At 40.5% G+C, this 14448-nt stretch overlaps 1 protein-coding gene across 10 annotated transcripts in view; it reads left to right on the forward strand.

Moving 5' to 3' along the window:
• SGCD (sarcoglycan delta) overlaps positions 1-14448 on the forward strand; it is a 495352-nt gene that overhangs the window by 428494 nt on the left and 52410 nt on the right. For all 10 annotated transcript variants that reach the window (XM_075210130.1, XM_075210140.1, XM_075210133.1 and 7 more), the window contains one exon: positions 7764-7865. In XM_075210130.1, the coding sequence (XP_075066231.1) occupies positions 7764-7865 (102 nt within the window). The remainder of the gene's footprint in view (positions 1-7763; positions 7866-14448) is intronic.

Consider the following 14448-nt stretch of genomic DNA (forward strand, 5'->3'; position numbering starts at 1 on the left):
CCCCTTCATTCCCCTTCCCTTATCCTTATCCTCCATTCCTCCTTTTTCTTGTGATTTTTAACCTGGCCAAGTTATCACTCAGTTCCTTTTCAAGCTACGATAGGCTCTCATACACGTCTGCATTGACATATGTTCTTATTTGTGTACGTCTCGTGCTTCTCCTCCTCATCTTCTGTTGAATAGCGTGATTTGAGCTACAGGAGTTTCACACATCATCTTCCAAACAGAAGTGCTTGGGATGTCGTCCAGCTTTTGTTTTGCCTTTTCATCTGAATTTTTTACGTTTCCTTTGTAAGTGTAGAGATATCTTACTGTTTGTATTCAGACAATAGATACTGAAGTGCCTCTTGTCCCATTTTTGTTTCTCTTTAGTGGTTTTTGCCTTCTCTTTCGCACTAAATGGTTATTGGAGCACAGTATCATTTCACTTTTTCATTGTCCATCTGAGCAGAGGCTTTGTGTAACCTTTTGTGGATCTTTGGACTGAGAGTGAAATACTTATGTGTGCAAACCACCTCCATTAATAATTAGGTTTCCACATCTTTCTTGCACAACGCCTAGCGGTGAGACCAAAATGTTCAATCTTTATTTCATCAAACCATATCATCTTTCTCCTTAAGGGTCTACACTATGCTTTATGGGAAATTCAAGGCAGGATTCCATGTGCATCTTCTCCAATAATGGTTTTCTTTTTTCCACAGTTCTCTAAAGCGTAGATTTGTGAAGTTACTGTACTGTTGTGTTCCAATGGACAGATTCTTGCATTTCTTCCACGGAGGACTGTAACTCTGTCAGATTTACCATATACTTTCCTAACAAGTGCCACTTATGCATGGATACTCAATTTTGGAGGACCATCTGTTCTAGCCAAATTCACAGCTCTGCTATATTCTATCCATTTCCTCTCTGGGGGCATTCAACGTCTTTAAAATATTCTTACATCCTTTCCCTGATTGGTGCTTTTAAATAATCTTTTCCACTGATTTGCTTTGAATGTTCTTTGATCTTCATGATGAAACTCTCAATGGGAAATGCCTTAGTTAATTGTGGGACCTTACGCAAACTGGTGTATTTATTTTGAAATCAATTGAAACACTTTAACTTTGAGTTGAGTATTTTTTGTTGATCAGTGGTAAGAATTACGAATTAATTTATTTTTTATGTCATGACTTGAGAAAAAACGTTGGAAAAATGGCTAAAGGAGTCATTTGTTGAGTACATAAAATTTAAGTATTTTGTGGAAAGGGAAAGTTGGAACTAAAATATTGCACTATAACTATTAATATGTCTAGTGAAATACTATGGCCATTCTTTATTGATTGCCTAGCAGCCTTGCTTCCTTTGCGTTTAAAAGTTCCACAATCTTATGGGTAATGCTGAAAACTCCACTTTCGCAGTCGGAAGGTATAAAGATATATATATTTCTTTTTTGTGATATCCCACTGATAATATCCATCGGAAACACCTGTGAGATTTTCCCATTCCATGTTCACTTTCCAAACCCTTCCATAGCATACATTCATAGCCTCTTTCCATCTCTAAGGTATACCTCCTTTATTAAAACAACTTTGTCCCCTCTTCTAAAACAAAGGACAAAGCTATATGTTTACTCAAGTCAGCTGTCATAAAATATATCTGGATCAGAAAGACATCATTTTTTTTTTTTTTTGCATCAATAAAGCTTCTGCCTTGCACCCATTAGCTCCTTATCCAGCCATGGATGCAAAAATGACTGCGAAAGGATAAGTACACTTGTAATTATAACAGCATGGACTTCGAAAGACCCTAAATTAAATCCAATCACTGAGAAGTCTTATAGAGTATTCAACTAAATCAACAGAACTCTTGAATCATAACCTCTATTAACAACCCCAATAAAAAATAGATGCGGCTTGAATAATTAAGTGTTAGAAATCTGAATACACCATCATTTTTATAATGTGCAGCACTGCTTCTTACATTCAGAGTGTATGTGTAATTGTGTATGTGTTATGTTCAATCAATGCTTCACCCTTCACAGGATTAATATATATATATATATATATATATATATATATATATACATACCTATATCTATCTATATATATATATCCATATATATATATATATATATATATATATAATGCGGTAGCAGTGGTAGAAAATCTTCACTGTGGCCTAATAATAAAAATAATGATAAATTATTATATAATAATAAACCTGTTAGATCATTAGCTGAATCATTAGTTGACAATGTCACCTTAACCTTCCTGAGGTCAGGGATTCACGGATAGGAAGAAATCAGAGGATTGATGTTTTAGTGTAATAGGCGTATATGATAAATTATTAGTGAATACAGTGGAATAATAATAATTAACCTCTACTGTTAGTTTCTGTCAGAGACGTGTGAACAAGTGTTTAAACACAACATACACCACTACCTCCGAATGTAAAAATATACTGACACCCCCAATCAGAACGGGTGTACCAAAATATTTAAGTTTAGCTTGTTTAGTCTATTTTAATGAGGTTGCTACTGAAGGTTTGTGTTGTAACGGTTGTTTTGATTCGGCTGAAAGCCCTGCGAGTGATCTACGTGCAAAGCTGCTGTCTTCAGCCACAAAGCTGCCATTTCTGTGTACGCAGGCAGGACGTAATTGGTAACATTTTAAAATAATTGGCATGAGCAATTTGCCCCTGGGCAGGTGAATCTAATTCTGTCCTAATGTAAATATTTGCATTTAGAATATTTACTTATAAAGCAATGTTGCTGGACAGTTATATCTTTGTCCAATATGTATAATTAGAGGAACTGGATTATTTAGCTGATGAATATTTAAAACAAAAAATAGAGACATGTCCAGGGACAAAATATTAAATTGTGGCACTGTCCCGGCAATTTTGGGACAGTTGGCATGTAATGCAGACACAGCGCAAAGGTTGGTGCACTGACGTCTCAAGCAAGCTATAGCTACCCCCTTTATGCAGTGAAACACACTGGGCCTGAGTCATTAAGGAAAGTAAAGCAAAAAAAGGAGTAACTTTGCACCTGGGCAAAACTATGTTGCATTGGAGGGGGAGGTAAATTTAAAATGTGGGGGCAGATTTATAGTTGGGGTAGGGCATGTCCTAGATCAACTTTACATTTCAGTGTAAAAATAAAGCGATCAAGTATTTTTGTGCTAGATGAAAAAATAACCAGTACTTAACCGTCCCATTAACCGCCCCATTTTCCTTCTCCCATTTGCCTCCAAAATACTCGAGAGACTTGTCTGCAACCGTCTCTCCACCTACCTCTCTGAACACTCCCTCCTTGACCCTCTCCAATCAGGCTTCCGCCCCCTCCATTCCACTGAAACTGCCCTGGCTCAAGTTACGAACGATCTCCTCTCGGCTAAAGCCATGGGCCACTACTCCCTCCTGATTCTCCTGGACCTCTCAGCGGCCTTTGACACCGTTGACCACCCCCTCCTGCTTCACACCCTTCAGTCCATTGGCCTCTCCGGTACCGTCCTCTCCTGGCTCACCTCTTACCTTGCCGACCGTTCCTTCTCTGTTTCCACCTCTGATTCTCTCTCCCCTTCTTCCTCCCTTCCAGTCGGGGTCCCTCAGGGCTCTGTCCTTGGACCCTTACTATTCTCACTATACACCTCTTCTCTGGGTGCACTCATCAGCTCCTTCGGCCTCAAGTACCACCTTTATGCTGATGACACTCAACTCTACCTTTCCTCTCCTGATCTCTCTCCCTCCCTTCTTTCCAGGGTATCCGCATGCCTCTCTGCCATCTCCTCCTGGATGTCCTCTAGATTTCTTAAACTCAATCTTGCTAAAACTGAACTCATTGTCTTTCCTCCCTCTCGTACCTCCTTCCCCTCTGACCTCTCCATCATTGTTGACAACTCATCTATCTCCCCTTTTCCCCAACTCCGCTGCCTAGGTGTCATCCTCGACTCCTCTCTCTCCTTTGCCCCTCACATTCACTCTCTCGCCAAATCCTGCCGTTTCCAGCTTCGCAACATTGCCCGCATTCGGCCCTTCCTCTCCCAGGATGCCACCAAATCTCTCGTCCACTCTCTGATTATCTCCCGCTTGGACTACTGTAAATTTCTCCTTATCGGCCTCCCCCTCTCTAATCTCACTCCCCTTAGATCTGTACTTAACACCGCTGCTAGGCTTATTTTCCTCTCTCGCCGTTCCACCTCTGTCTCCCCACTCTACCAAGCCCTTCACTGGCTCCCCTTCACCTACAGAATCCTTTTCAAGCTCCTCACTCTGACTTACAAGGCCCTCGCCAACTCCACTGCTCCCTACATCTCTAACCTTATCTCTATTCACTCTCCCTCCCGCTCACTGCGATCGTCCAACGATCGTCGCCTCTCTTCCCCTCTGATTACCTCCTCTCACGCACATATCCAAGACTTCTCCCGCGCCACTCCCCTCCATTGGAACAAGCTCCCCCGCTCCATCAGAACTTCCCCTAATCTGTCCTCTTTCAAACGAACATTAAAAACCCACCTTTTCCTTAAAGCCTTCCAGTCTCATGCCTAAACTCCCACCGGTCGGCTACCTCTCTTTCTCATCCCTTCTTCCCTTCTCCCACTTCCTCCCGTCTCTCCATCTCATCCATGTGTCTGTCTGTCTTCCCCTCCCTTTAGATTGTTCGCTCCTTTGAGCAGGGCTCTCCTACCTTTTGTTTCCATCACTTTTAACTGCGCTCTCCAGCTGCTCAGCTCACCTCCTCTCAGTCCCTCTGCCCTCTGTCTCCTCTCGCTTCTCTCCGCTCCCCTCAGTGACTCTCAACCTGTCATCCGTGCCCACCCTCTTGGGCCATAGTTACCTGCCTGTACTCACTTTTCCCCTCCCTCCCTCTCTTTCATGCTGTGTCTGAGCCCCCAGAGTTATAGTGCTTACTGTTACTTGTACTGTGCTGTTTCACCTTGTACTGTGCCATTGTTTGTCCTTGTACGGCGCTATGGATACTTTGTGGTGCCCTATAAATAAAAAATTAATAATAATAATAATAATAATAACTTATGTGCAAACTAATAAATTTAACCCCTTGCATTGTAACATGGTTTGTCCCGGAGAACATTTACTCCTTTTTTTGCCTTACTTCCCTTATTGACTCAGGCCCATTGTGACTATTTCATAACAGATATTGGGCCTGATTCATTAAGGAAAGTAAGGCAAAAACTTAGTTTTTTCCTGGACAAAACCATGTTACAATGCAAGGAGTGCATATTAGCATATTATTTTGCACATATGTTAAATACTGGCTGTTTTTTCATGTGGCACACAAATACTTGATAGATTATTTTTACACTGAAATTTAAAGTTGATCTAGGACATGCCCTATACCAACTATAAATCTGCCCCCGCATTTTAAATTTACCTCCCCTCCAATGCAACATGGTTTTGTCAAGGTGCAAAGTTACTCTTTTTTTTGCTTTTTGTTCCTTAATGAAGGCCCATTACATTTTATCAACTACTTGTAGATCAAAACAATGAGTGTATCAACATAAAGTCATGTCATATACCGCAGACAGCCTCCCACGTCTAAAAATAAGCAGTATATACAGTGTTTTGTAGTTTTTTTACAGGAAGGTCAGTGAACTCATGGCTGGTTGTTGGAGGTGGAAACTGTCGTCTCAGTCTTCAATCGGAAATATTCCACAAATACTCAGGTTGAGTTCAGAAAGGCCATTACATACAGAGAACATCAATGTCACATTCGTAAAGCAATTAGGAAGCCACCTCTATGAATGGGGCTCTGCCGTCCTCTCAAACAGCTTGGGAGAAAGTAAATTCTGTGACATGCAGTAAATGTGACTATTCAGTATTTTTAAAGAGTATAAATGAACCATTGTACTAAGACATATGGAGATTTGTTCTTTTAAATAGGTAATGACAATTTTCCATATATAAGACAGCTGACTGGTGAAAGTGAGTTTTGGGAATCGCTACGTACGTAAATGCTAATAAATATCAGTGCCGGCTTCCCAGAGGAGGGAAGGATTGGTGTCTCAGATTCATTGTACATTCCTCTTGTTTGTCTGTCCAGGTGAATCAACAACAGGTGGGTGAGATATTATTTAAAAATAGGAAGGAAACTTTATACCTTAAAACAATAGGTCCCATAGTAAAGTGTCCACTGGTCATTTTCTCTGTTAGACCTTTTGTCAATCGATAGTCAGTTGTTCCTGCAGCCAGTCACCCGCCTCCTCCCAACAGCTTCATATTACTTGTTTAGTTCTGTGCACTGATGGTAAATTTGCCTTAGGACTTGCAGAACAGGAATTGCAAGAGACATACAACAAATAAGTCCATAAGTTTCATCCACCATAAGAGCTTTTTCAAAAGGTGTATATATATATATATATATATATAGACATAACTATCTCCAAGGGCAAAAAATATTATTATACCACTAGATGGCGCTGTGCTTGAAACAAATCAGCTGTACCAAGAGACTGCAATATTCCTCAATAGCCAATAAGAGAAAGGAAAACAGAATGCTGCTCTAATGAGGTCTGGTTAAACTAGTTGACGAGACATGGTTTAGCTAGTTTAACCAGACACCCTTGGGGCTCTTCTTATAACCGGAGCAGCTGGAGAAAACTCACTCAAATTATATTATCTGAAATGCTTGGGACTTGGTCTTCCAGGTTTTTTTTATATGTAATCTGGAGTACCAGGCTTAAAACATAAATAACATTTAAAAATGCCACCCGTCTTGAACCATACTGCCCCTGGCATTCCCCTCTTATTAAAGGGCTTAGCAGAGCTTCTTACAGTGATTGTGATTATGCCTGTGTGTACTATATCATCACATAGTACCAATAATTACCTTTATTTTATTTTTATTTATTCGGTTTTTGGAACTGTCTGGATAATAGTTTTCCATCACCTGTATTAAAAGCTCATTCATCCAAATAAACATCATCCAACATTGATTGAAGTTTGATATGGAACTAATGTTCTTTAGTTTGTTTATATGCAGAAGAGAAGAAGCTCTGTGCTTATGGGAACTGACTGTTGGGCCTTGGTTCTAAATTTGGTCTTCGTTCGTTGCTTTGTAAATCACTTTGCCTTTGTTACATGAATTGTAATTAGATTGTAATCTCAACACTTTGTGATTTTGAATTAAAATAATAACCACATTTACTAAGTGAATGTAACAGAATAAGCAATCCTAGTCCAATTGCTCACAACATTATAATATAATGCAGTGGGTGACCAATAAGTTTAGTGGGCGGTAGGGAGGTGTGGCTTATGACAAGCCCCACCCATTCTTTAATGTGCCTTGTGGGAGAAATTCCCAGTTATGGCTACAATACTGTATGAGGGATAGAAATATAAGAGTATGGATTTAAGAAGAGGTTATTCCTCCTGCTCAAAGTTTTATTTATTTTTTTATTTTAAAGATAGTTAATAATACAGAGCCTGATTCATTAAGGATCTAAACTTAAGAAACTTCTTATTTAAGTCTCCTGGACAAAACCATGTTACAATGCAAGGGGTGAAAATTAGTTTTCTGTTTTGCACATAAGTTAAATACTGACAGTTTTTTCATGTAGTCTTCTTGTCTCCTCTTGATCGAAGCTCTGTGTTACATTATCTTTCTATGAATATCAGTTGCACGTATTCCTTATAATACATTCCGGTCCAATCTCATCATGTTTATAAATAATTCTGCATTTCGTACAGATTTTCTGTACACAGCGTCTCTTAGACCTTATTAAAAGCCTGGAATCACATTGCCGTTTTATTGCTGTGTATTTCAGGACGGAATGGGGAACTTGAGAATCACCGAGAGAGGTTTACGGCTAGAGGGAGATTCCGAATTTTTGAAACCTCTGTATGCCAAAGAAATCCGCTCCAGGCCGGTAAGTTTTCTTTAGAGCTAAACCAGAATATCTTATCCCTTATCTGTAAATGCATAAACGGTGTAGGGCCCTCAGTGTTACACTGTAACAACATCACTTTTTTATAAAAAAAAAAATATCTTCTCTGAAGGCTGAACGGTAAACGCAATGATTTTTACATTTGAGAAATAGGTTCAAATCCCAAAGCGAGGGAGGAATATCTATCTCCTGCCATCGCATAACACCAGCCATTAATACTCTACTGTTCACTTGTAAATTAGTATTGCCTGCAGGTGTAAACAGCAGGTTGACTACATCCGTCCTTGGGGACCCAGAGCCACTACGGGTTTTTCGGCATAACAAGTGAATCTGCAATTTCATGTGCCTACACTTAGAGGTTTTAAAATTCAATTAAATGAAATCGACCAAGAAAAATATTCATGTGACAGTCTCTTTTACTTGCTTTTTTTGTTTTACAACAGTTTGTTTTATTGACATCATATTTCAAAAGCCTTATTAGGTGAATCGAGTGTAACAGATGCTTTAAGGGGGAATTGAGTGAAAAGATAAGTTTTGGACGACGTTGTAATACGGGATGATATAACAGATTTGTATCTGTTTGATTGTCAGAACAGTTTTAGTGTATTCAGGTCATACTTTATTGATTCTATACTCACTAAACATTCCGTTTCATTGTCAGCTCCACTAAAGTTGCCAATGAGCGTAAATGTGATATCACTTAGCAGAATCATAGTATGCAATAACAGACTTCATTACGGACATTATTGAGCAACTGTTACTGAGGTAGGAAATAATATTAAAGTGAATTCATGAAGGAAAATAGTAACTAATACACTCATTAATTATTGGGATATAATACAAGCTGCGCCTTTTCCATTATTTTAAGTCACGCTGAATACTCTGCACCCATGGACTATGCTCCAAGAGGCATCTTTATATGCTCCCTTCCTCAATATTTGTCTTATCAGGGCAAGCCATAGACAGAAAGTCTTCACCTTTTTTTTTTTTTTTTTTTTTAATGAAGTTTTATTGAGTTTTTTTTACATAAAGACAGGGACCCAGATCTCACGAATACATGTATTTTGTAAAATACAGATGAGCATATATCAAAAGTACAATCGTGGTTAGCCAAACAAACAGAAACGGGTTTGCCTGCTTAAAACTAAATAATGAGAGCTGCTTACTTGACGTCAGGAGGTAGAGAAAAAAGGAACAGGAGAAGAAAAGAAGAATGAAGAGGGGGAAGGGGAGGAGAGAACAGTGTGTTAGTACAGTTAAAAATAGGAGGAAAACTAGATAGAACAAAGGAAAATTTAGTCAATTGGGAGTATTGAGTTCTCTAAACAGTTGGGTTATGTAACACTTAAAGAATTGGGATATTAGGAAACAAAATAGTCTTGCCAGGTTGATAGGAATTGATTGGGTCGGTCGTTTAAGATACTAGTCATATGCTGTAAGTTATAGATTTGCCAAACACTCTGAATCAACGCTGGAATAGTAGGACCCTCTGTCTATTTTCAGTTTTTGGCAATTAAACTTCTAGCAGCAGTGAGGATGTGACCTGGGAGTTTCTAAGTCACTTCATGAGTGTCAACGGGGAGGCGAGGGGTGGGGGGGGGGAGGTGGTGAGAAAATAGGAGAGGTGAAAGAGAACTTGCAGCTGAGTAATTTTGTGGATAAGATCAGCAACACCTTGCCAGAGGGGAATAGTTTTAGGGCAGCTCCAACAATCATCACACAGGGATCCCCGCTGAACACAGTTACACCAACAGAGATCTATAGTAGTTGGAGAAATAGCCTTCAGTCTAGAAGGGACCAAATACCAGCAAAATAAAAGTTTATAAGTTTAATCTGAGTGCAAATTGAAGATTTGCGACTGTTTCTCTAATTTCCTTCCATTTCTCAACTTCTAGTGGCTATATCCTCCTCTCAGCATATCTCATGTGATTCTTTGTCAGGAAGATTGATGTTCATCAGTAGAGAATAAAAAGTAGAAAAGAGACCTCTGACCTATTAAGGCAAAAAGTTTCTATGGGTGGTGAGCGGCAAGGAGAGCGCGGGTCTATTTTGTCATTAAAAAGGTGCCTTATTTGTAAATATTGATAGAAAGCACAGGATGGTAGATTAAGACGATCGTGGAGCTTGGTTATGCTTTGTTCAGTGAATAAAGGTCTTGGGGTTGAGACCTGGAGGAAATGAGGGGTTATTCCATAAAGGAAACATTCGTTTTGGGTTTTCTACAAGTTTGAAAGAGCGAGTGCGGTATTTTCAAATTGAAAGAGAAAAGCGCACTGTGGGGGGAAGGGTGTGAAGGGGCGGTCGGTCAGTCTTTAGGATCTAACCAGTATAAGATGCAGAAGATCAGCCTCAGTATCCACCCACATCCTAGTATGGATATATGCATAGGCCAGAACGACTTGGGTGAGGTGAGACGCTAAGTAATATTTATCAATACAGGGAAGACCCAGGCTACCATTTTTAGAATGTCGATATAGAACTTTAAAGCAAACACGCGGATGTCTGCTTGACCATACAAATTGAGAAATACTGGATTAAACATCTTTAAGAACATCCAAAGGGACACGGACCAGCAGAGTTTGAAATAAATAGGACAACCTTGGGAAGATGTTCATTTTTACAGCAGCAACTCTGCCAATCCAAGAGACAATCCAGGAGATAAAGTGAGAGCTCCAGGAGTGGAGATCACGTTTTAGAGATGCTATTAATGGGGGAAAATTAGCTGCAAATAATTTATCATACCGCCTGGTTAGGTTTATTCCCAGGTACTTAATCTGATTTGGTTGCCAATTGAACTTAAAGGTCTCCTGCAAATGCTTTTGGGTAGTAGGTGGGAAGTTAAGGGCAAGGGCTTCTGTTTTGTCCGAATTAATGTTAAAATTTGATAACTCGCCATAGTTTTTAATCTCGTATAAACAGGATGGGATCGAGATATGAGGATTCGTAAACGTAAGAATCACATCATCAGCGTATAGCGCTAATTTAGATATTGTTGTGCTGGTCAAGGAGAGTCTTCACTTTTATATATAATGGGCCTGATTCATTAAGGAAAGTAAATGCCGATATGTGCTGTGTTTTGCGTAAAAATTGCTCTGCTCCTGCCCAGAACCGGACTATACGCCAGAGAACGCAGCAGCGTCCAATTCATCTTTGAGCCCAAAAGGCCCCTGTCTACAGTCTATGATTTCATGGGCGTAATGGGGAGAAAAAAGGGACGTATGCACATAGTCAATGTACAGTGAGGGCGCGCCAAGCTTGAGCGCTCGTAGCAATGTGCAGCAAATTTTTGGCATCTCAAAGGTACGTGTTTTTCTGTCGCATCACTCGCACCAAGTACAGGTCAGGTGTAAGTGCTAATTACTAGGGATAAAGGTTACTTATGAATACTGGAACATGTGTTTACAATCAAGAGCAACTGTAAAAATCAATTTTATGTTTAGAAGACATTCATAACATCCTGCTAACGAATCAGACTCAATGTGTCCAAATGACAAGTCCATGATAGTTACTCACACGGCTTCATTTGACCGAGTCCAAACCTCCCAGGTATCACACATCTCTTAACAAATTCATCCACTAACCATTACGTGTCACTTGCTATATGAGCACAAATATATATGTAAGGTTTGAGGTTCTGGCTTGGGCATTACAAAGGAGCCACAAGCATTCCTACTTTGATAATTGATATAAGTATCCAGTATAAGGTGTCATTATACACTGATAATGTATCTCTGACTCAGACATTTTTTAGTGTGATACATTTGCTAATTGTACTGTCCCAATATGAGGTACTTCCCCATTGGAAGGAATCCTCTGTAACACACAGACCTCTGACCTCTCCACTTCTCTCTCTCGTGCCTCCAGCTGTCTGTCTGATTTCTTCTCTTGGATATCCCACCACTTCCTTAAACTCATATAATATATCTAAAACTGAACTCATCGTGTTCCCACCCTCCCGAGTCCCATTACCTTCCCTCATCTCTCTATCCATCAGCAACATTATCCTTTCCTTTGTCCAGCAAGTCCGCTGCCAAGAAGTTATCCTGTTTCACAGCCCTCATTAAATCCCTCTCTAAATTATGTTGCTTTCATCTTTGAGAAATCTCCAGGATTAGACCCTTTATCACCCTGGAGGCAACTAATACCCTCATCCACTTGTTTGTCATCTCTCTTGTCTGGACTACTGCAACTCCTTGTCTCTGTCCTCCTTTCCTCCCGCCTATTCCCACTGCAGTCCACCCTCAACACAGCTGCCCGTCTTGGATTTCTTTCCCACTGCTCTACATCTGCCTGTCCTCTCTTTGAATCGCTACATAGATCCCTCTCCACTACAGAGTCCAGATCATACTCTATGCTCTCACCTGTAAAGCCCTCCCCCAAGCCTCTTTCCCCTACATCTTCAACGTCATCTGCTTCCCGCTTCTCATCCTCACTCATTACCTTCTCTCACTCCTATCTCCAACACTTCTCCCGTGCTGCTCCCCTCCTCTCAAACTCTCACCCTCTCCAATTCAGGCACTCTACCTCTCGCCAAGTCTTTAAACAGACTCTAAAAACCCATTTATTTGTCAAAGTCTATCAGCTCTTCTCCGAACCAACCCCTACTGCCCATTTACACTGTCTCACCCTCTCTGTGTCAACCGTGTATGTCTTTCCATCCCCTTTAGATTGTAAAACCTCAAGAGAGGCGCACTTGTGTCCTCCTTCTTCCACTACCTTTCATCATCATCATCATCATTATCATCATCAGTTATTTATACCTTTGGCACCAGCATGAAATGTGTCTTCCCTCCTTACCTCAATCAGGGACTCTGATCCTGTTTTCTGCGTCCATACTCCTGGGTTCAGGTTCAGCTTGTCTGATTTACTCTATTTTCTGTACCCCACTTCTCGTGCATCTTTCCTCATGTTTTAGTGAGAGGCTATCCCACACCTAGCTCATCAGTGCTGCTGGTTATGCATTTCCTTGCAGCGTATTGCCTGTACTGTATGTATTGTAGTGCGATGACTATATTGTAATGTACTGCCTGCATTGTAGTGTACTGCCTATATTGTAGAGCGCTGTCAAATAACTTCATTGTAGCATTGAGGGCCATTAATAAAATCATTTTGTCCTATAATTTTATTATAGACAAATAAAGTCTTGAAGTTTTTTGGTACGTTCCTACAACTTGTATGATGACATATCTAAAATTGGAAGACACAATTAATATTATTATTATATTTTATTTATAAGGCACCACGAGGGATCTGTAGTGCCATACAAAGAACAAAGTGTAAAACAGTACATAGCGTAACAAGACAAAACAAAGAATGGCAAAACAGTACACTACAATATAGACAGCACACTACAATATAGGCAGCGCCCTAGAATATAGACAGCGCACTACATTATAGGCAGTAGATTACACAGTTTTTTTACTCTGCGTAATTCCCCTACGGAATTCAGGCACTTGCTGAACAGACTGGGGCTGTACCGCTCTACAACAGGGCGACCCCACTCTGCGAGTCTCCCTAATCAAGTGTGAGCAGTCTGTCATAGCCTGGTGCTGGTTTGGGCACAGAACCCACTCTGTTCATCCAGGGGCGGACCCAGACATTTGTCCTACCCCGGGCGATTTTAGGGGGGGGCGATTTAGCCCCCGCCCCCTTTCTGTGTTCTAAGGCTGCCGGGCGGCTGCACAGTATGTGCAGGTCCGTTCAGCAGTGAAAGTGTGCTGTCCCGCTGCTCTGATTGTGTTTAAAACCACAATCAGAGCAGCCGGGCAGCACACTGTCACTGCTGAACGGACCTGCACAGTGTGCAGCTGTCGGCAGCAAGCCCCTGCTAGGGAAGGCGATCGCCCCGATCGCCCCCCCTGGATCCACCACTGTGTTCATCCCACCGCATTAGTGACACCAGCCCATGCACTTTAATCACTTTTGGTGGGGAGGGGTGGGAACACATTTTTATTTATTTAGTTTCTTTTCTTTTTTTTTTGCTAAATTAAAACGATAATCATCATCATCAAGCTGATGATGATGACAGACCACTGTAGTATGCGGGCACATCAAGATACACATAAAGTGTGTCCTGACCTTCTTTAAACGTACCTTTATCCTGACACATTTTGCATACTGTGCTGAGTTGCATATATCTTAAGAAATGCGCAACTCAAAGTAAACACATAATGTATCATTTTTCCACCATGCGTTTTATATGTGCATTATGGATGCAAATGTATCCAACTCTGCCCGAGCCCCTGAGTCTTTATTTAGTCCAGCAGAAATTCTTTGCTCTGTGCATTGGATACACGCTTATTCAGAAATCTGCTCTGTGTCGTATCCAAGGGCACTGAAAGTAAAAAAGCTTTGCCTGGATGTTATAAAGACTTTGCTGAAAAGCACCGAAGGAAGCAAGATAAAACATTGTATATAGCCAAGTTGTCTTTAAGGGTTGCAATTTTCCATCCAACTGCAATATTCCACGTACAGGATAAGACTTTCTAATGAATAAGTGGCTGTTTTCCCAACAGTTAGCTTTTTGCAAGTTGCCTGTATAAATGAATACAGCCCTGGAGATAAA

The sequence above is a fragment of the Mixophyes fleayi genome, chromosome 4 (assembly GCF_038048845.1).
Source record: "Mixophyes fleayi isolate aMixFle1 chromosome 4, aMixFle1.hap1, whole genome shotgun sequence".
NCBI lineage: Eukaryota > Metazoa > Chordata > Amphibia > Anura > Limnodynastidae > Mixophyes > Mixophyes fleayi.